A 22,331-nucleotide genomic window follows, 5' to 3' on the forward strand; every position below is an offset into this window, starting at 1 on the left:
AAGATGGGCAAGAAAGGGTCAAGAGATGCAAAGGAATATGATCTCTTCTGTTGTAATTACATTTTTTGTCAATAAAGATTTGAAGCGTGGAGTCTCAACACTTTGCAGCACTGTTCCCTTCCTTTACGGCAGCAGCGGCATTCTCAACAAACAGCATGGCGACTGCAGCAGGTTTCTGTGGTGCTGAGGAGGGTTCTGGTGATGATGGACCTGGTGGACCTGGTGGACCTGGTGGACATGACGACATGCCCCCACTGGAACCACCTTCAGGAGATGCTGCCCAGAGGAAACCCGTGTGTCTGATAGTGCTGGGCATGGCGGGGTCGGGGAAAACTACTTTCGTGCAGGTAATGTAATGAGTCTGGTTTGATTGTCTTGGATCTGATGTCACCGCGGTTAATCAATCTATTTGACACTTTATAATGATAGTGCCAGTCAGCCAGTGGTGCACTGGTGACATAACAGCCAGTCTGTGCATTGAGTTGGGATGGATAATAGTGGTGGACGTCAGGCTACAAGAAAAGACACAGCTCCCATCATGTCCATTCAGGATTTGCTTACAAGCACTTGGGGACCTGGTTGCCCTATCTGCTGCTAGCCAGGATGTGGTGATTGTGGAATAAAAGCCCCTGCTGGGGTCTCAGACGTACAACGCAGTATTCTGTTTAAAACTAAATCATAATTGCAATGCTAATGAATGATTTCTGTTGCCAAGCTATTAACTGACAAGGTTTTGCTATGAAGCCATTTAAAGCCCAATTTATGTATTAGGAGCATACGTTCCACTGGTAAATGAATGGTATATTTTTAATCTGCTGTCCCAATTCTGTACCTGATTTGAACAATATTTGGAAATGAGCATTCTTTACAGGTATATCAGGGAAATGACTGAAAAGCTGCTAAAGGAAACCATGTTGTTCTGACTACCTTTTGTAAGCAGCAGTGAGCAGTAAACCTATACATTAGCCTGCCACTATACGGAAAAGGCCACAGCTAAAGAAGGTATTCATGGCTTGCATCCGTTTTGCAGAGGCTGACCGCTCATCTTCACACCAAGAAATCCCCGCCGTACGTCATCAACCTGGACCCTGCTGTGCATGAAGTACCGTTCCCTGCCAACATCGGTAAGGCTTTGCCACTGAATTTAGTTTAAACTCTTGTTTAGAGCAGGGCTCTTCAACGTTTTCAGGCCAAGGACCCCTTAGTTGAGAGCGAGATGAAGCACAACCTTTTCATAGATTCCATATAGTTTCATTGATTGACAGCACGATCATCTGTGTATTTTGGATTCATGTTAATGTGTGTTTTCAGATATTTAACCACTTGAACCGTCAATACTTAATAAACTTGACCTTTTACTCTGTACTTAGTCTGCTTTTTTCCCCCTCCAAAGCTCTTTTCCGAAAATAGCCAATCGCTGCGAGGCGTTGTGAGCTTGTAGATCTGCTATTTTTGGCTAAAGTTCTCAGAATATGGACTCTATATAGGGTTCAAGTGGTTAATATAAAAAAGGGGGGAAAAAAACAGTTTCTATCACACAAAGATTTGGAGGACCCCCTGTAATAACTCTTGAGGACCCCCCGTTGAAGACCCCTGGTTTAGAGTGAGCAATGAATCTGAAGTGTTGGTGCCATGATGTATCTAGGGATGGGACGATACAAACATGTCACGATTACTGTGACCAAAATAATCGCGATTTACAATATTATCGCGATAATCAAAATATGCCTAATACTCTTAAAATGACACTTTTATCAACCACTTGAACCCCTGCATCCATATTCGGGGGCAGAACGTTTGCCCCAAAATAGCAGGTCTACAAGCTCACAACGCGCAGTAACGCAACACGTTGTGAGCTTGTAGATCGGCTATTTTGGGGCAAAGAGATTTGATATAGTGGGAAAAAAGACTGTATCAAGTATGTTTACAGGTGTGTTTTACCAATCGTAGAGGGTTTAAGTGGATCGAAGGTGAATTGATCCCAGCATATGACGGACAATATGAGGACAATGTCACAATATATTAAAATCCTGTGATACGATTATTGTGAACGTTTTTTATCACGATAAATGATAATAACGAGTATCATCCCATCCCTAGATTTATCCTTGTAGAATAGCTCTGACACTGACCACAAATCCAAGAGAGGCAGAAAGAACAACATCACAGTATATTCCCATGGACCCTGATGATATAGCATTTTCTTTGCTTCTGTACCTGCATTTGGCTAATGAAATGACCAACCTTCTGTCATCAAGTCTTCTCTTACTCTTTCTTTGACCTCCTTATGGCAGATATCCGAGACACTGTCAACTACAAAGAAGTGATGAAGCAGTATGGTCTTGGGCCTAATGGTGGCATTGTGACCGCCCTCAATCTATTTGCAACTCGTTTTGATCAGGTAGAATTCCCTTTTGTAATACATTGTGGTATTGTGTATTGTCAGGCTCAAACCAGACTAAAAACATATAATCTTTGTATTGTTTCTCAAACATAGTGTGTGTGTGTTTGTTTAAACATTTTTTCAAAGATCTTCATAAAAAAATCTGACATTTTCCAAAATGTAAAAATAAAATAAAAATGTATAAATAGCAGATCTACCAGCTCACGTTGCGCGATGGGATCTTTAGATAATATCATTTTCATAAGATTGGGTCCCAGGGAGACTCCTTGAATTCCTAACTGAAACGGTTTGGGAACCCCTGGTGAAGGTGACAACACATGTTGTGGCCTCTGCTAGACTAAAGAGAAATTAATAAAAGTTACTACCGTGCCTGCTGCACTCAAGAAGACACAAATGACTGCTAGAGTACAGATAATGTATGTAGCCTCGTAAACCAGACTCCTCCTGCCTTCATTCGGGAGGAGTCAGTTTACTAGGCTACAGATAATGTTCACACTTCACAGGTCATCTCATGATGAATTGAGACGTTACATTATAGGACTGACTGTCACACATGGACTGGACTGATGAAATAATTCTCATCTGTCTCTCATTTCACTTTCAGGTGATGAAGTTTATTGAGAAGAAACAACACAATCATGAGTGAGTAGTGTTAATAAGTGTTTTATGTTTACTTCATTTTATTTTCCTTAATTCTAACCACTGACAAATAATATTAATGCTCATAAAGACACAGAGTGTTCATCCTTTGTAATCCCTCCCTTGACTTCCCCAGAGTTACACTATAGACATTTTTACTCTGGCTGGAACAGACAAACAGCTTCACATACATTTTCATTTGGGTTAAGGGCTTTGCGCACGGAAAAAACGGTTGAGTTCATTCTTTTAAAGAAAACAATGATTCTCTATGACCTCATGCACACCGGCTCCGAATGTGCCATGCGGCAGGTGGCTGCGGCATTGCGTTTTCTTTCCGATCGAACCCAGTTCGATTTGTGCGTCTTGTCGCATACGGTAAAACTCATTGACTCCTTTTATGACTCCTTTTCGGATCCGCAGTGTGGATTCCGCACAGCCTTGCACACCAAATCCAATGCGTTTTAATCATGCAGCAAACGGGAAAAACACAATGGTTGAAAATCGTGCCTGTGTGCAAAGCCCTTTATTGGAGAGTCATTTGTACCGTAGAAGCCTGGCGATAAGGACGCGAAACACACATTCAAGCAACTAACCTTTAACTCTTGTTACAGATATGTTTTGATCGACACACCAGGGCAGATCGAGGTGTTCACCTGGTCAGCATCTGGCACCATCATCACAGAGTCTCTGGTATGTCTCAAGTATTTGCTTGTTTTTTCTTTTTCACACACACACACACACACACACACACACACACACACACACACACACACACATTTTGTTTTTTTTACTTATCTGTCCGTCCACTGTATATTACAGGATACCACCAGAAAGGAGGGGATATTGGTTTGATAATGTGTATGTAATGCTCTAAGAACAGAAACCAAACTTCTTTCTATGACTCTACCGCATGTTTGTGTATACATATGATGTGTGTCTGTCTGTGCATGTGCGTGTGTATGCATACACATGTTGCGCGTGTGTGTGTGTGTGTGTGTATGTGTCTCTGCAGGCCTCCTCATTCCCCTGTGTGGTGGTGTACGTGATGGACACGTCACGCAGCGTCAACCCTGTCACTTTCATGTCCAACATGCTGTATGCATGCAGGTCAGTACTATATACTGTGCTGATATATTGTAGCTCTCCATTTTTATATGTATATCACTTACTGTAGCCATAACTACGGCAGTGGCTCAGGTGTAGAGAAACCACCATTAGAACACGGAGGGTTCCCGAAAGGCTCACAGCTGCATTTTTTTGGGTCTCCCTTTCAGCATTCTCTACAAGACCAAGCTGCCCTTCATTGTCGTCATGAATAAGGTAAGAAAGAAGTATTAATGCATAGACAATTTAACACATTCCGGAGCCCTCATATTACATCAACAAAACCAAAAGAATAAAAATGCAATCATACTTAACAGACCTTTCTAATCAAAGTCAGAAGCTTTCAGCTAGGGATGTGTGCAGCAGTGCGGGAAGTTGCTGTTTCAGAGCAACAGTGCATAGGGCTGTCACGATTATGACATGTTACATGACGATTAATTGTCGCTCAAACAATTGCAATTAACGATTTAATTGTGTTTTTGTCGCAGGCAATTACATTAATGTTTGGCTTGTAGGCTTTGAAGTTACACTTGGCAGATATGACACATAACCTAAATATACAATGAAATTAATTACATATTTGACAACTTTATACTTAAAAAAGAACATAGAAAGTGGAAATAGCCAATCTACAAGCTCACAACGCGTCGCACCGCAACACGTTGTGAGCTTGTAGATCTGCTATTTCCACTATTGTTTTTTAAATGTTTGAACATATATGAACCTTTTTCAACAACAATTATGTCAAATAATTGCGATTAGACGATTATGTAATAATTGTGACAGGCCTAACAGTGCACCAACCATTGATGTTTGTCTCTGTGTGTGCATGGTGCAGACGGACATCATAGACCACAGCTTCGCGGTGGAGTGGATGCAGGACTTTGAGGTGTTCCAGGACGCCCTGAACCAGGAGACCTCGTACGTCAGCAACCTGACGCGCTCCATGAGCCTGGTGCTGGACGAGTTCTACACCAACCTACGGGTACCAGACCCACTCCATGTACCATTAATGTCTACAACTTGCTTATCCTGATTAGAGCTGGAATGTTTTAACCACTTTAACCATCATTTTATACTTTGGCTTTTGAAAAATAGCAGATATACAAGCTCTTTATTATCATTATCTTCCCCTCAGCTTTCCTACTTTCTGTCTCTCCTACTCTTTCCCTCTCAGCTTTCCTACTCTCTGTCTCTCCTGTACTCTCTACCTCTCAGCTTCCCTACTGTCTGTCTCTCCCACAGTGAATGCCACCGGCATATCAGCAAATAAGTTGACATTCGCAGATGGCAATAGCCGATGTTTTTTCGGTTGTTGTGAAGTATCAATTCTGTGCTGGCTCTGTTGGTGTGTTGGTTATATGCAGCCTACCAAGCTACAGGATTTGAACAGTTATCCCTTTTTATATCACAATGCATTTTTTTCCTTGGCACAAAAGGGGAATAAATGTCAACAAAAACTAAATCGACAATTATCGGTTGCCCCGAATTTCCATATCGATGCATCCCTCAATGAAAAACATTAACAAGAGCTTGTGACTAAACAATAACTTGAGTTGATCCATTAAAATGTAGGTTCTTTTTTTCACAACACAATGTATAAATCAAGCATGGAAATACAATGTTTTTGCCCGTCAGATACCCTTCAGCATTGGTCGTCAAACCTGTTAACTCGATACTCAAAAGAGAAATTAGATGTTTGCTTTTCTTTGATTTCTTCATGAAAAAAACAAAATTACTGAAAAAATAAATACAAATAATGATAATTAAAAAACAAAATGTAGGAAACAAAAAATGAAGGGACCCACAAAAATGTGTCGGCGACCCCACAAATGGTGTCCTACTGTGTGTGTGTGTGTGTGTGTGTGTGTGTGTGTAGGTGGTTGGTGTATCTGCAGTGACTGGCAGTGGGTTGGATGAGTTCTTTGTCCAGGTGGCAGACGCAGCCAAGGAGTATGAGACGTGAGTACTAGAATTATATATTTATGTGTGTTTCATTCATTGTTACTGTGTGCCAGCATGCACACACACAAAAAACACTCTCACACACACACACACACACACACACACACACACACACACACACACACACACACACACACACACACACACACACACACACACACACACACACACACATTATTTATTTATAAATAGTCACAATACTGACCCATATCTTTCTCAGGGAATATCGGCCAGAGTATGAACGACTTCATAAAGAGCTGGTGAGTAATGTGGCATTTTTAATGAATGCACTAAACAGTCACTGTGTCTCTGCACATTTTTATCTTTATACCTGACACGAATGCAAACCAATGGCTTCTTTGAATATCTCAAATAAGTACAACTGTATTCTTTGGAAAGTAGTCGACGTGAAAGTCAAGTATTCAGTGACTCACAGTCAGTGCGCTGAACCTGCACTAGTTATTTAACCACTTCAAGGACAACTAGGGTTCATATTTTAGATTGTAATTAGAGAAAAGAAAAGATGTGTGTTAAAGGGATATTCCACTTTCAACAGGGAGCAGTGGTAGGGCCTCTCTCCACATACACACCCATTGTAACTTCAAACTCCATTTTAACCATGATAGATTCATTAAAAACACCCATTATTTTTTCTGGTGACTCATACTACCCTCTTAATACGTGAGCAGGCCGTGTTTTTTCGATAACTTTTTTCATTAATTTCTAATAATTATTTGGGAAAATGGAAAAAATGAAATACAACAAAATAATTATTAAAAATAAATGAAAAAAGTTATCGAAAAAACACGGCCTGCTCACATATTAGGAGGGTAGTATGAGTCACCAGAAAAAATAATGGGTGTTTTTAATGAATCTATCATGGTTAAAATGAAGTTTGAAGTTACAATGGGTGTGTGGGGAGAGGCCCTGGGCCTGGAGGGCCTGGTAACATTTACATCAAATATGTAAATATTCAATCAAGCTAATTAAAAACTGTTCAGGGTATTCATAAAAGCCTGATTAGAAGATAAAATTACCAAAAGTTTTTTTGAAAGTGAAATATCCCTTTAACATGTTTTTACTACCTTCTATTGTTTTAGTGATTTTGATTTCAGTGGGTCATGGCTAAATATGTATTTTTAGACACAATAAGCCAGCGATTTCTTTGTTACTATTTACAGTAACACTCCCCCCATAAGTCACATCTGCCCATGAAAAGGTTGCAGTGCATCTTGGGAATGGGCCTATTGTATATAAAAAAATACATAATTAGACACTTTTACGCATGCCCCACCCACTGAATTCAAAATCATTAAAATCGCAAAAATTATAGAAGCTGTAAGCCTAAATTAATACATTTTAACTATCATCTTTTCTTTTCTCTAATTATAATCTAAAATGTGAACTCTAGTTGTTAAAAACCAAAGTTTTCTTTAAACCCTACATATACGTATTTACGTAGGGCTACTATTATTTCCCTCTACACCATATTTCTCCACCAAAAACCTTTGAAAAATCTGTGCAAGTCTTTGAATATTTTTGACCCGATTCTATAAATGTCTTCTAAATCCTTCTTCTAAATCAGTGTTTCTCAAACTTTTTCATGTCAAGGACCCCGAAAATGACATGTATTTGGCCACGGACCCCCATCTCAAAATATGTTGTTCCAGGCACCCCCCAGAAGCAAACATTTGTGTTACAAATGTTCGCTTTTAAAAAGATACATTCAAAGACTTTTTCAAAAATTATAGCAGATCTACAAGCTCATACCGTGGCACTCGGCGCCGTGCTGCAAGCTTGTATATCTGCTACCTTTCAATAGCTAAAGCATTACATAATTCTAGGCCTGAATGGGATAAAGTGACTGCTGGGTTTGTTTCAGGATAAAGTAGCGGGGCAGTTAAGGATAACAATACTTCAGTTGTGGAAAGAAGCACCAAAATGTGACAGAGTGTACCTCTTGGGTCATTCTTTAGAAAAATCACATTAGACACTTAATTTTCAAAATGGCCGCCAGTTTTAAAGATGGCTGCCTTTTCGGATATGTTTTACAGTACGCCAGCCAGTTAATATTGAATTTTCATAATATTAGAGTTGTTTTGTAGGTTTTAAAACATCCTGAGTTCATTTATTACACTTTTAAAGCAGCCAGAATAACCTTTCTGACTTTTGATGGGGTCTTTCCTCACCTGGGACCCCCCAGACAGACCCCTGAGCCTATTTCAGTAATCGCTCTGCTCCTGCTCCAGAACAATTTTAAATTAGATCTGAATAAATATGCTCTGAAATAAAAAATGACTAGCAGCAAATAACAGGGGTCTTCCATGGGGGGTCCGGGACCCCTGGGGGGTCCTCAGAGCTACTACAGGGGGCCTGCCAAATCTCGATGAGATCTTTCTTCTTTTTTTTTCCATTTGAAACTTTGAATGTTTTTATGTATCCTGGTTTTATGTATTGTACTTTGATGGTTTATTAGTATTCACAGTATTATTTATAAAGTTGTTGTGTTAAACAGTTATGGTTGACAGCTGTTACTGCAGGGATTGCAATAGTGAAGGAATTGCAACTACTCACTGTGGGCGCGCAGAACAACATTTCCATTTATTTCACTCACTCACTCACTCACTCACTCACACACACACTCACACACTCACACACACACACACACACACACACACACACACACCTCTTTGTTATTGTCACCCCAAAACCCTCACCTTATCCTCTTATAGAGCCCATGGTCAATTACGCCCTAAGAGATTCACTAAAATACAGTAAGAATTATGTCTAGGGTACCAAGCCGAGGGCCACAACATTGCAGGGTGCGATGGCTGTGATCCCACTATACTCCAGTGACATTTCAGATATACTAGCGTTGTTGCTGCTCTTATGCCACCATTATTATAATTATTATGACAAATACACTCCTTAAAGTTGAAACAAAATAAGTTAAGAACCAATTAACCAGTCTGCTTGAAAAGTATGCATCTGTACTGTATAACAGCAGCTAGTTGACAGTGCAGACATACAGTAATTGCCTTCCTTTGATCAATTAACGAGGGGCTGTCAACTACTTAATGGCATCAGCTGGACACAGACACACACGCACCTTCCCTCTGCAGTGCTCTGTCTGTCACATTTCTCTCCAAAAGCCCTTGAATATGATTGAAAATGATTAAGGATTACTGTGATTAAGGTAAGCTTATGTTTCATATCGCACTCACCATACCTGTAACTTTCACTGGTCCCCCAAAATATTTGTTTCTTTTTTTTACTGGGGTTGGTGGGGGCCGGACAGAACCCCCCGCGGGCCTCAAATGGCCGGCGGGCCGCCTACCGGAGGCAAGGACTTGATAAGGAATCTTCACGTGTTTGCACTTCCTCAAAATCATGTCCCTTGATGAAGGTATCGTATTATGAAGCCTACTTTGTCATACCTGATAAATTGCCCTGAGCTTCCACCAATTGAAGAAAATAGATGAAATTCAGAGAGTGGAGGGTATAGGCCGGGAGCCAATTCTGAAATTGGCACAAATTGGTACCACCCAAGGTGACCGTACATTTTTTACATTTTTTACTTCCTACATGTCTCTAGTTTACATTTTGGTATGATAACCCTTTCTGAGACCCAGCTTAATTGATGTTATCAGCCGCTAGAGTCGGTCTCCCATCGACTTTCTATACAGGAGGAAAATACCCAGAAAAGTTTTTTTTTCTGGGTATTTAAGTGGGATGTGAGGGGTCTAACTAGGGGTTTGTCATGATGCTGAATCCATTGCAGGCATTTGTTTTGCACAAAAAACATTCCGTGGGCTAGAAATGGCCTCAGAAAACAATACACGTATGGGTGAGTATTCATGTTAGTCGGAGGCCTTAGGGTTTTTTTTCTCGTGCTAATCAGTCTAAAAGTGCAAAATTTTGCACAGATGTAGCTCATGGCATGCTCTAATGATTTAGCTAGGGCGCCCGAGTCTGCGACATTCGGGGTCACCACAGCGGCCAAATCAAGTTGGGCTCCCATCGACTTTAGTGATGAAAAGTGATGAGTCATCACTTTTCAGAGTTTTGTGGGTGCTGTGGTGACCCCGAAGGTCGCCGACTCGGGCGCCCTAGCTAAATCATTAGAGCATGCCCTGAGCTACATCTGTGCAAAACTTTGCACTTTTAGACTGATTGGCACGAGAAAAAAAACCCTAAGGCCTCCAACTAACATGAATACTCACCCATACGTGTATTGTTTTCTGAGGCCATTTCTAGCCCACGGAATGTTTTTCGTGCAAAACTAATGCTTGCAATGGATTCAGCATCATGACAAACCCCTAGTTAGACCCCTCACATCCTACTTAAATACCCAGAAAAAAAAAGTTTTCATGGTATTTTCCTCCTGTATAGAAAGTCGATGGGAGACCGACTCTAGCGGGTGATAACATCAATTAAGCTGGGTCTCAGAAAGGGTTATCATACCAAAATGTAAACTAGAGACATGTACGAAGACGAAAATGTAAAAAACGTACGGTCACCTTGGGTGGTACCAATTTGTGCCAATTTCAGAATTGGCTCCCGGCCTAGTATGTTCCAGTCAGGTTTCTTGCCCTCCCTGCTCTAAAGGCAGTACTTGAGCTCATCAAATGTGGCTGCAAAGCAGGTTACAAGGGACAGTGCAGCTGCTCAAACAATAACCTGCCTTGCACTCCTCCCTCCCTGCAAATGCTATAGTGGAAACTGCCAACACTATTAGGGAGGACATATATAGTAGTGAATTTCTTTGGGTACAATTGACCGTGAGCTCTTTAAGAGGATAGGGTGCGGGTTTTGGGGTGATGATAACAAAGAGGTGTGTGTGTGTTGTGTTGTCAGTGTGAGTGTAGAGCAATAAATGGACATGTTAGTCTGCGCGCCCAAAGTGAGAAGTTGCAATACCTTAATTCTTGCAATCCCTGCAGTAACAGCTGTGAACCTGTCTGTCTAACACAAAAAATGTTATCTCCCGATTAGGGAGTCTTACTGGTAAATAATACTGAGAATACTAATGAAAACTGTTTCAAATGTAAAAAAAAAAAAGAAAAGAAAAGTCCCCATCAAGATTCGGCAGGCCCCCTGTAGTAACTCTGAGGACCCCCGGGTCCCGGATGCCCCGTGGAAGACCCCTGGTATTTGCTACTACTAATTTTTGCTTTCAGAGCCCAGTTACAACAACTTTTATGCTTCATTTATGATCTAATTTAACATTGCTCTGGAGCAGGAGCAGAGCGATTACTGAAATAGGCTCAGGGGTCTGTTTGGGGGGTCCCAGGTGAGGAAAGACCCCAACCAAAAGTCAGAAAGGATATTCTGGCTGCTTTAAAAGTGTAATAAATGAACTCAGAATGTTTTAAAACATACAAAACAACTCTAATATTATGAAAATCGGACATTAACTGGCTGGCTTACTGTTCAGAGGCAGCCATCTTGGAAACATGGCAGCCATTTTGATTTTTCAGTGTCTAACGTGTTTTATCATAGGAACAACCCCTAAGGAGTACTTGTGAAAAGTTTTAGGTTTCTTTCCACTTGTGAAGTATTTTAGTGCAAAAATGCATTTATCTGCCCCGCTAAAGTGACTGCTGGGTTTGTTTCAGGCTGAGGCTCAGAGCAGGAAGCAGCAGCAGCAGATGGACAGACTGAGGAAGGACATGGGAGCTGTGAACATGAGCTCAGCAGCTACAGATACAGGTTAGCAGGAGCCGTGGGCAAAAACATTGTTTTGTCATATATATCGATATGCCACAAAATCAAATTGTAATGTTCATTCAAGATTATTTAAAATCTTTCCTTTTTCTTTTTTCTTTTTTTTTTCATGTCGGAAAGACTGACTGATGTAATCTGGCTGCATTGGGGTGTATGACTCAACTTTTCATGGTTTATATTGTTAATAATGGTTATAAAATGTAAATCCCCCCCCCAAAAAATAATAATTAAGAATCGCAATATAAATCGAATCTGCACCCAAGGTATCACCCTATGTATCAAAATCATATCGAATTGGGAGGTAAGTGAATCGTTCTAAGAAAAAATAACGCACATCCTCATCTTCGGTGCCGAGCTAAAACTGCCAACGCAGTAATACTAGGAACAAAGAAGGTAGCTCGCACTCACTTTCTGGTCGCTCCTTTTCTTTTTATTGACAAGCAGAAAAAAGAGTAGTTTATTGAACATTTTTAATTTTGATAAACTTTATCTCTTTTATAGGATTTTGGGAGATCTTTATAAAAGAAATAGAAAAATATGGAACCTTAATCATGTGTACCGATTTGTAAATAATCATGTATATTTTTAGAAAATCATGTATATTCAAAAAATGAATCATGTAACAAAATAATCATGTCACTTTTTGAATCATGTCCTTTTTAGATTATATTTCTGAATCATGTCTATAACTATGTATCACTGAAATTCGCTCCAGCTCACCAAGTGGGGCTAATAATTACCAGTGTTGAATTTGTATATAAAGACAATGATTTCCTGTTTCCGATTTATACTGAGGAAGACCGTAACTGGTCGAAACGTCTATTTTTGCTGCTTGTCAATAAAAAGAAAAGTTTGGAGCGACCAGGTAAGTGAATCGTCCCACACCTATTTGGCAGCAGGGCTGCACCATGGATCATATGAACTTGGCAAAGCGGCGTAGTAGGCAAAGCAATGAGCCAGTCATACGACCAAAGATAAACCAAATATGTGTTGTGAATGACTGTGAACTCGGTCACACTGAAATACTATGCACATCACCTCAAATCAGGGCTGCCAAGTCTCACGCTTTGAGCGTGAGAGTCACGCAATTTAACCTCTTCTCACGCCACACGCCACACATGCCATTTCTCACGCATTTTTACAGCTATCCCACAGACCTCTCCCGAAAGTTGCGGGGGTTTTCTCCCTCGGTAAAAGTCGCACGGAGAATTCTAAGCGCAGTGAATGCAGCTGCTCTGCTCCTCCACTCTCTCTCCCCTCTACACATACACACATGCAGGCGACGGACGGAGCGAGACAGAGAGCCCTACAGACGGCGGTTGCTGCGATGCTTTCTCGCTTTGATCTGCGTCGCCCCCGCGGTGGAGAAACACACTCGCTCCGCGAGTAAACGTCTGGCGATATTTCACAAAGATGACCACAATCCAGCTCTTGCCTCCCGCGAGCGCATGCACGAACGAGACCACGCGAAATAATTTCATGGGTTACTATATCCACTTGTCTTGAACCCTAATAGCCTGCCCTATCCCCTCCCCATATTCTGAGGAGGGCTTTAGAAGAGATAGCCTACGGCGGTTTGCACCAACACTACTACTCTACTAGAGGGAAGAATCCCAGTAGCCCAGTGGTTCTCAACTTGTGGGTCGGGACCCCCAGGGGGGTCCCCAAATTATGTTGTGGGGGTCGCCATGATTAACTTAATGTGCAACACTGTTTTCTCAGTCAACAGTAAACAAACCAACATAAAGTTTAAGCGTATAGAGGGTATCATTTCTAAAGTGACAATTTAAGGAGAGCTATTAAAAAGAATAGCTCTAAAATGACAAATTAAACATTGGCAAAATTGTCAAGTAGCCTATTAGAGGCAGACATTGTGAAAATAGCAGATCTACATGCTCACATGTATCTGCTATTTTCACAGTAGAACCGTGTTATACAAAATGTTGCCTGAACTCTTATAGGGTGGAGGGGTCCCCAGTTAAAATATGATTATTTTGGGCGCAGTCTGAAAAGGTTGAGAACCACTGAAGTAGCCTACTGATGAGACTTTTATGTTTGATAAATACACAGTGCTGTCAAACAAGTCTATGGAGCTATCTATGACATCTATTAAGATTTAATTTGCAACAGAATTTTGATACAATATGTAGTGGGGGTCCTGCTTCATCTCACTTTAGGTGAGGGGGTTCCTGACTTGAAAACATCTTCTTCTTGCCTGCAGTGCCTGCCTGGCAAACGGCCAGTAGCCACAAATCACAATATAAAAATAGAAATGATTGCCCAGGATATTTTATCAGCTGCTATAGTAACAACAACAACAATAATTATTATAATAATTATAATTAATAAAAAAGATGTTTAAAATGTGACTTTGGTTTGTCTGGAGCCCTGCAGCAGTGTTCACTGTTCAGCCTGTAGGTTAGCTGCACTTGATCAACCATTCCAGCCCAAGGACCGCAGGTAAAAATAAAAGAAACAAACCCATAGAAACCCGGGAAAAACATGGGAAAACCCGAAAAAAACCCGATTTCGCATGAGGGTACCCCCGAGGCCTCCCCCCCCCCCCCCCCCCCAAATGTCTCACTCCTAACTTTTTCTGAAACTTGGCAGCCCTGCCTCAAATACTATTGTAGGGTTTGAACAATCCTCCAAAAGGACAAAAAATTCCAAAGGACATAATAGTACTCTTATATTAGTTATATTAATGCAATATTTATTTTATTATTGCATGGCATATATTTATCAACCAAGTTAATCACTCATAAAATATTTTTCTATATTGTACAGCACTAGTACATCACTTATGATGTTGATTACATTTTAATCTGTTTACTGAATTTTATCATCTTTTTTCCTTTTGTCATATTAGTACATTTTGCGGTCCATTGGTTAGTGAGATTAACCCTGGACAGACAGAGAGACACTCACCCTCCATGTGTCAAGTTGTTATGACTGTCTGGAGTGTGTCTGTCTGTCTACATATCGTTGCCACCAGCAATGCACGGGTGAAATGGGCAAAAGGTACCTCAAGGCCAGGTCTATGAAGTGAGTCATCTATGTCATCAGAATATAGGTTATCCCTGTAATAATAATAGTAGTAGTATCGCGTGGCCAGACTGTTGACTCCTGCGATTTGCAAATGCTTCCGTCATACAGTCTGGGGAAATCCTATGGTGAGTCGGACAGAAAGACCTGCAAAAAAGTGAGTCCCGATTTGATATATGACCCAAGCCAAGTGCATGCCACCAAAACTGTCGGAGGAGTAGCGCAGCAAAATAAAGTTTATCTATAGGAGGGGATGGGAGATGGATGGAATAAAGTCGGACAAGTACTATAAATGAGCTTGTGGAGTTAGGAGGTTTTGACCGATTGGTTCAATATTATTTTAACCAACACACAGACGTAAAGGGTGTTCAATAGCCCTGATTTATGCCAAAAAAGCAAAAACCTCAAAAATGGAGTTAAGTCTGGTTGCCCTGCACTAACTAATGATGATGTCAGTGTAGATATCTGTATCTCTCCGTCCTTGTCCCTTTTGTGCTCGTATATGGAGATCCCTGATGTCATCAGTCCAGCCCATATGTGCCCCTTTTGTGGCCATATATGGAGCTGACTGATTTGTTAGCTAATGTCATGACAACACATTGAGGTTAGACAACACATTCCATATTTGGGCGTAGCTCTATTAGGAGCTCCTTATATGGTTATGGCTGAGTCATGGTGACATGAGCGTGACGTCAGAGGTCCGTCCACCATCCTTTAAAATGAACATAATAAACTAATTATTACGGGTACATTAGTAGAACTGAACTCACTACGCTGTTTGACGGTGGTGCTTTGTGAAATGTTTCGCTGGACATTACACCTGAGAGGAGAACCAAAGGACAGATATACTGCTGCTGTTGCAGTAGGACACAAGATTTACCACTTCAGAGGGAAATATGCCAGTGATTATATTAAAGTGGAAATCTTCAACACAGTGTCTTTGCGCTGGATGACGTTGCCCCCAGTGACGACTGGAAGAGGAGAACGTCCTGTTGAGCTTCCCTCCAGCCGCTGGGGCCACACGGCTGTGCTTATAGATCATATCGTCTACATCTGGGGAGGGTTTGACTACATCTGGGGAGGGTCTGACTGCAACCTTCTCTATGCCTTTGATGTCCACGCCCACAGATGGTTCAAGCCAGAGATTTCTGGAACCGTTCCAGAGGCGAGGGGGTGCCACTCAGCCTGTGTCTTGAGGAAGTTCATGTATATCTATGGAGGATACACTCTGTGGACTCTACGCACTAATGACATCTACAAGTTGGACACCACCACAATGGTCTGGTCTTTAATTGACAACAGTGGCTCTCTTTCAGCATATCACTCTGCCACCATCATTGGAACAAAGATGTTTGTATTGGGGGACAGAGGGCACCAGGACAACGTCGGAATGTTTGACACAGAGACCAACTGCTGGCTGAACACACTTTCTTCACAGATTCTTCCAAAAGGAAGCTGGGGTCATTTAGCCTTTGCCTACAATGGAGAGCTGTACATATTTCGTGGATATTTGAACATGACCAGTGGTCTGTGGAAATTCAACCCAGAGACCCTCTCCTGGAAGAAGGTTGAGCCCAAGGGGAACCACCCGTTTATCCCTGCTCAGAGTAGGATGTGCTGTTGCATGGTAGGAGATCGTATCGTCCTCACTGGAGGATACAAAGTCCTCTTTGGAGGACACAAAGATGAGAACGATCCCACTGGTGATCTGTTCATCTTAGATTTAAATCCAACACTGAAGACACTCTGCAAGCTAGCGGTTATTCAGTACGGTGTGGAGCAGTCTGAACTCCCACACAGCCTCAGGTGGGAACTGGCAGCCATGACTGAAGAACACTAGAAATGTTCACACGCTGCTGGAAGTGTGGCCAGTCTATAACACCTAAATCTAATACACAGATACAGTTTGTCATCTATGACATACCGTACTGTATCTGTGGATTACTCCATATTTGGCAAATGTTTCAGCCAGATTTGACAGACTAATGACCAATATTATGTTTAAAAAGAAACAGGATGAAAAAAGAATCCTCCCTTCTTTTTTATAGTGAACTAACAAATAAGCAAAAAACAAGCAAACAAACAAAGGTATTAGGGCTGTCTTCTAAACATCGACGAATCAACGAGTCGTTTTAAGCCCCGGGAATCGACGCCAATTGTTTGAGTCGAGGAGTCGAAAATATATATTTTTTATATCACCAGTTAGCCTACTACTGCGGTGCGCTGGACTGGTGTCATGTACTTCCAATTGAGAGAAGTAGCAATTGGCGAACAGTTATTTATTGTCTCGCACCAGCGCAGGGGTGAAAGTGAGACGGAACGGCCAACCGCCGCTCCGTTAAAACATTCGGAGCCGGGACGGTGTTCCGTTAAGAGGAGAAGCAAGCTGTCAAAATCCCATATTAAATAACCTGCCACAGCACAAACGCACATCCAAGTCCAAGAAGTAAACAATCTAGCCTACTAAAGTCAGATTAACATACACAAGTGTAGGCTACTAGTGACATGTTCTAATTAAGTGCTTCTGAAATGTTCCAGTGTATTCAATTAATCTTAATGTATTATTGTATGTTGACGTGGTTTAAAGCAACACTTGATTATTATTATTATTATTTTTCTTTTTACTCAAAGTATAAAACGATTCGTCGACGCGTCGGAATGAACCCCTTGACTCGAGTCGTCTTCAAAAATCCTGAGTCGAAGACAGCCCTAAAAGGTATCAAATTGTTCTTTGAGAGTCCTTGAAAAAAACAAAACAAAAAACAACAACAATTGAGCTGATCACTGAATGCTGGAACACCCAAACACCTTCAAATTAAAAAGGTTGATAATCACTGAACTTAACGGGACACCCAATCTACGGTACACTCACTGTTAAATCCCTCTGTGCTTATTTAACTGTGTACAAATAAAACCAAAAGTAGTGATAACCTGTGGTGGTGTTGATAGGTCCATTTTGTCAATACAAGTGGATCTTATCCAAAATAGCAGATATACACAAGCTCGTATATTTGCTATTTTTTGAATAGCTAAAGTATAAAATTATGGTTAAAGTGGTTCAAATCTAATGTGATGGCAGATGCTTTCCATTATTATTTCTCTTTTGGTGGCATTTCTACGTTTTGACCCATTAAGACCCAGAAGCTTCCGTGTTAACCACGTTAACCATTATTTAATGCTTAAACTATTAAAAAATAGCAGATATACAAGCTCACAGACGCACTGCAAGCTTGTAGATCTGCTATTCATGAACATTTGTGCATGTCTTTGAATATTTTTGACCCAACGAAAAAAATCGAGATTCTTCAAAAATAGCAGATAATACAAGCTCACATTGTTTCACTATATTTCAATAGTCGTGCATGGTTAAAGTGGTTCCAGGTGTTAATGGGTTAATCCACTCACTGTAGGTGAGTGAGACAGCAAACCGGGTGGGACTCGAACCCGGGTCCCATGCTCCTCCCAAGGAGCATCATAATGGTCTGTGTACTGCCTAAAAAGCTCATCATATGTTCACAGGACAACCAGAGGAGCTCCTGAAATGTAAACACAAAAGGGGAGCACACACTGGACGCGGGCGGCTGCGCAGCGTCGCATCGCGGTATCGACGCACGTGAAGTGCCGCACGGTAATCCCAACTGGATGCGGCGCTGCCACACAGCACATCCATTTCCACCGGTGGGAAGAACCATGGTAGAACATGTTCACCGCGCGGCAACGCTGGAAAAAGGCGAGGCGGAAGACCCGCGGCTGCACGCGTCTGACGCCGCTGGTGTGGGTTAGTTCATTGAAAATTATGGGGCCGTATGTTTTGACGCGCCGCTTCCGTGTGTGTTCCCCTTAACTAGAACTGCACTCTGTCGAGGTGACATCATTACCGGCATCACCAGGAATGCTGGTCCCTCATTGGCTGTTAATGATGACGTTGCCAGAAATGCTGGTCCCTGATTGGGCTGCTAAACAAACACAGACACTGACATATCTACATAGGTACATTATGTACATACATGTACGCAGCCGAACGCAGTACTTGCGTGCTCTGCTGTCGCACGTAATAATACTCATCGCTGACAGTGTGTGATGTCACTTCTTGTCCTCAGAGGAAGCCAACATTGCTGGCCCTAGTGATCTCATCTTCAATCGGGGTAACCCTGATGATGATGATGACGAAGAAGTGGACAGCGACACAGATGACATCGACCACAACGGTTAGTACAACATCCTGATCAAACAAACGGAATGATTTCATTTCACGTCATGCATTTTGGACCTGAACCAGATGCAAACCTCGGCACATCAGTACCACGTTGTAGAGTACTTAGTGCAGTACACATTACCAGAGTACCTGGAGGCAAGTCTATGATGTCAGTCATATGCACCAACTTGGGAGAGTTTGGGGATCTCCAATATGGGCAGAAGGGCAAAGGGGTGTTATAGGGATAATTCTGTCAAATAGAAAAACATCTTTAAATCGTAATTAAAGTTGTTTACCGAGAAATGTCCACTGTTGGCTTCTTAGCATTTTGTAGCAATGCTAATGGAAACAAAAGAGATCAACTAGCCAGTCTCTGATACTGTTGCCCTCTTACTCTCATTTGTACCTCTCTTCATCCCTCTCCTCCTCTTCCTCAGTGACCGAGGAGAGCAAAGAGAGCGATGCCTTCGGTAACTTCCTGAAAGAGAGGAAGGAAGTGGTTCAAGTCCGGAACAGGAAATCCATGCCGCCTGAGGGACCCTGAATCCTCCACGTCTCCCCTCAGACCACCTGACATGAATGTCTTAAAGAGGATGGACTTGGACAGGCACAGCAAGGTGCTATTTTCAACCTTTCTCAGTTGAAAATACACAATTTTCTTTTTTTGACACTGTTGACAGTCTTTCGATTATACAGTAAAACAAACTTTACAGTGCTAACATTTAACCACTTTCAACCTTGCGTCACTATTTGGGGCAAAAACGTTAATATTCCATAGTGTAAGGTGCATGGTGTGTGTCAGCCAATCAGTGGCGGTGCAGCATCAAAGCACAACGGAGCTCCCATCCTCCTTTTTTTTTTCTTTTTTTTTGGCAAACAAAAGTAAAGCATCTTGGTCTCGTTCAGATCACATGATTTCTGGCTACATTCTCCTTCAGTGCTGTTGGGATCACTCACAGACTGCAGACACAAATAAGGGACGACACATACTCTACTTTTGAACCGAATTTATTTTGGTTCGGTTCGAGTCACAAAATCTCGGTGGCACCGAACAGCCCAATTAACACATTGACCGCCATTTTAACATACCTCCGTACTCCCACCTGCCATTCGTCTCCATAGACTTCCATGTAATTGGGTGTGCACGGATCATGCACACCCATGCCTAGATAATGCACCACGTGTGTCCACATTGCTCACAGCTTTCAAACAAAAAAATCCGAATGGAAATCCGTTCAGGCATTCATGAGATAACAGCCACTATGTTTAACAAAGATGGCTGCCAAAATGGCTGCCATGCTTGAAAGATGGGGTTGATATGGGGGTTAAACATGCAATTTCGCGATTGCTATCATGCCTACTCCATTTTTGGGGGTCAAAAAAAAATTTGAAAAAAAATTTTTTTGAATTTTTTTTTTTTTTTTTTTTTTAATTCTCGGGACTTTTTTTTAATTCTCGGGACTATCGGGCCTGGCGGGGAAAGACATTGGAATAATCTCGGGACTATCGGGCCTGGCAGGGAATGAGTTAATGACAGTACCCGCCCCCGAACCTCTGAATGACGCCATATTGTAGTTTGGACAGAGCCGAACAGAAATAAATTCGGCTCTAAAAGTGGAGAATGAATCGTCCCTAAGGATTTGACAAGCGCTCGCCGTGGCAGTGTGGACGTCGCGTCAAATAGGCGTTAAAAGAGTTAACTGACAAACAAGCACAGTGAAGGTCATGATGCTTTGAGTTCTTTGTCATAAAGAGTTCTTTCACTTCAAACAGTTCAAGAGGCAGAATATAAATTATGTTATTTTTGTGTTTTAATCTGAGAGGATGGGATCATCTGCATGGCTTCCAGTGAACCTTTAGCGACAAGGGTTACTGAAAATGTTCACAGCTGACATCTGCACATAAGCATGAGGTCTAAAGTAAACACTGTGTTCTCATATCCTCTCCCTGAGCAATAGGAATGGCACATGGTTAAACAGATTTAGACAGATTTGTCTTGCACTTGGTTGACTGTATACATAGTTCATAGTTCTGTTGTTGGATCTACATGGGAAAAAAATATATAAGAACTGTTGGAATACTGCAGTTAAGTTGGTGAAGAAAGATATTTTCCCCAGTGAAGCTCTTTGTATATTTTTATAAAAGTTGTTTTGTGTTCCTTTTTAATGACAATATATATGTTTGTGAAAAATACTGAAAGTTTGTCTTTTATTATCATCCACAAAATAAAAGAGAAAATGAGTTTTGTTGTCCTGTACTTTATTACCTACCATATGTTTGTGTTAAGCTAAGGTCACTACTGGCAGGGCCCCTGCCTGTCACCAGAGGGCGCTACATGACTTAGTTTAGTTTTCATGAGCATTATGCCTGTGTCTGACTGCTCATCTATATGTCCTGTTCATTCTGTGTTTTATATTTAATTCCCTTGCTCGCTCTTGGAGTTTACTTTTTGAGTTTTTGGTGTCTATTTTATTTATGTTTGTGTCCTCTGAACTCAAACGCATAGAGTAGTACATTTATGGTTAATCGATCATAGATGCGTTAACCACTTCATGGAAATTAATACCACACAAAAGTTCATAACATGGAAAACACTGAGATAAGAGACAATACATGTGTAATTAAGACGATTACATGTCACTGCTATTTAGATTAAGCTGTCTCAAGGAATCATGGGTGAATTCCATCTTTCCACACTCACAAATGAGAGGTGGGAGGGAGGAAGGTGATCTGGCCAGAAGGCAGTGTGGCAAGCCTTTTTGCACCAGAAGGTCTGTAGGTAATAAGTGGTTTGCAATGGTCTGATAGCTGGACAGGGTTTGCTTGAAAACTCACTGCTTGGGCGGGGAGGTCGTTGAGGTACTGTAGACCACATTGGTTCCGATTGACCTTGGCCAGGACTCCTTCCATCGCTTAAAAGCAGCGGAGGCATTGCAGAGGCCAAAAGCTGTACAGCTGTATGGCCTCTTCATGGATAGCTTGTCATGAGGGCTGATGGGCATGCGCAGTTCGGTTTGTGACTCGCAATATACCTTTTTCCAGTTTTCTGGAAGGAGCTAAGCTCCGACACCTGGCTTTGTCCGGGACGCGAAGCGTGGCCTACATCTGGCCTACATCTTGGCACAAAGCGCTCAAAGTTTGTTGTACGCCCAGGGTCACATTGGCCAAGCTTCGCAGGACACTTAATTACATTAACTCATAAATCACACCGCTCACTTCACACTAGGCGTGATTTAAAAAAAAAAGAATCCT

At 41.6% G+C, this 22,331-nt stretch overlaps 1 protein-coding gene across 1 annotated transcript; it reads left to right on the forward strand.

Moving 5' to 3' along the window:
• Window positions 1–220: 220 nt before the first annotated feature.
• gpn1 (GPN-loop GTPase 1) lies at window positions 221–21,198 on the forward strand. The gene is made up of 13 exons (XM_080729214.1): window positions 221–347; window positions 1,031–1,124; window positions 2,295–2,401; window positions 3,009–3,046; window positions 3,655–3,733; window positions 4,056–4,150; window positions 4,318–4,363; window positions 4,986–5,132; window positions 6,027–6,109; window positions 6,333–6,372; window positions 11,731–11,824; window positions 18,985–19,092; window positions 19,517–21,198. Exons 1-13 carry the CDS (start codon window positions 246–248, stop codon window positions 19,621–19,623), a joined length of 1,140 nt encoding a protein of 379 aa, XP_080585340.1. The 5' UTR covers window positions 221–245; the 3' UTR covers window positions 19,624–21,198.
• The last annotated feature ends 1,133 nt before the right edge of the window (window positions 21,199–22,331 follow it).

This window comes from Nannobrachium achirus (genome assembly GCF_963921795.1).
Source record: "Nannobrachium achirus genome assembly, chromosome: 7".
Lineage (NCBI taxonomy): Eukaryota > Metazoa > Chordata > Actinopteri > Myctophiformes > Myctophidae > Nannobrachium > Nannobrachium achirus.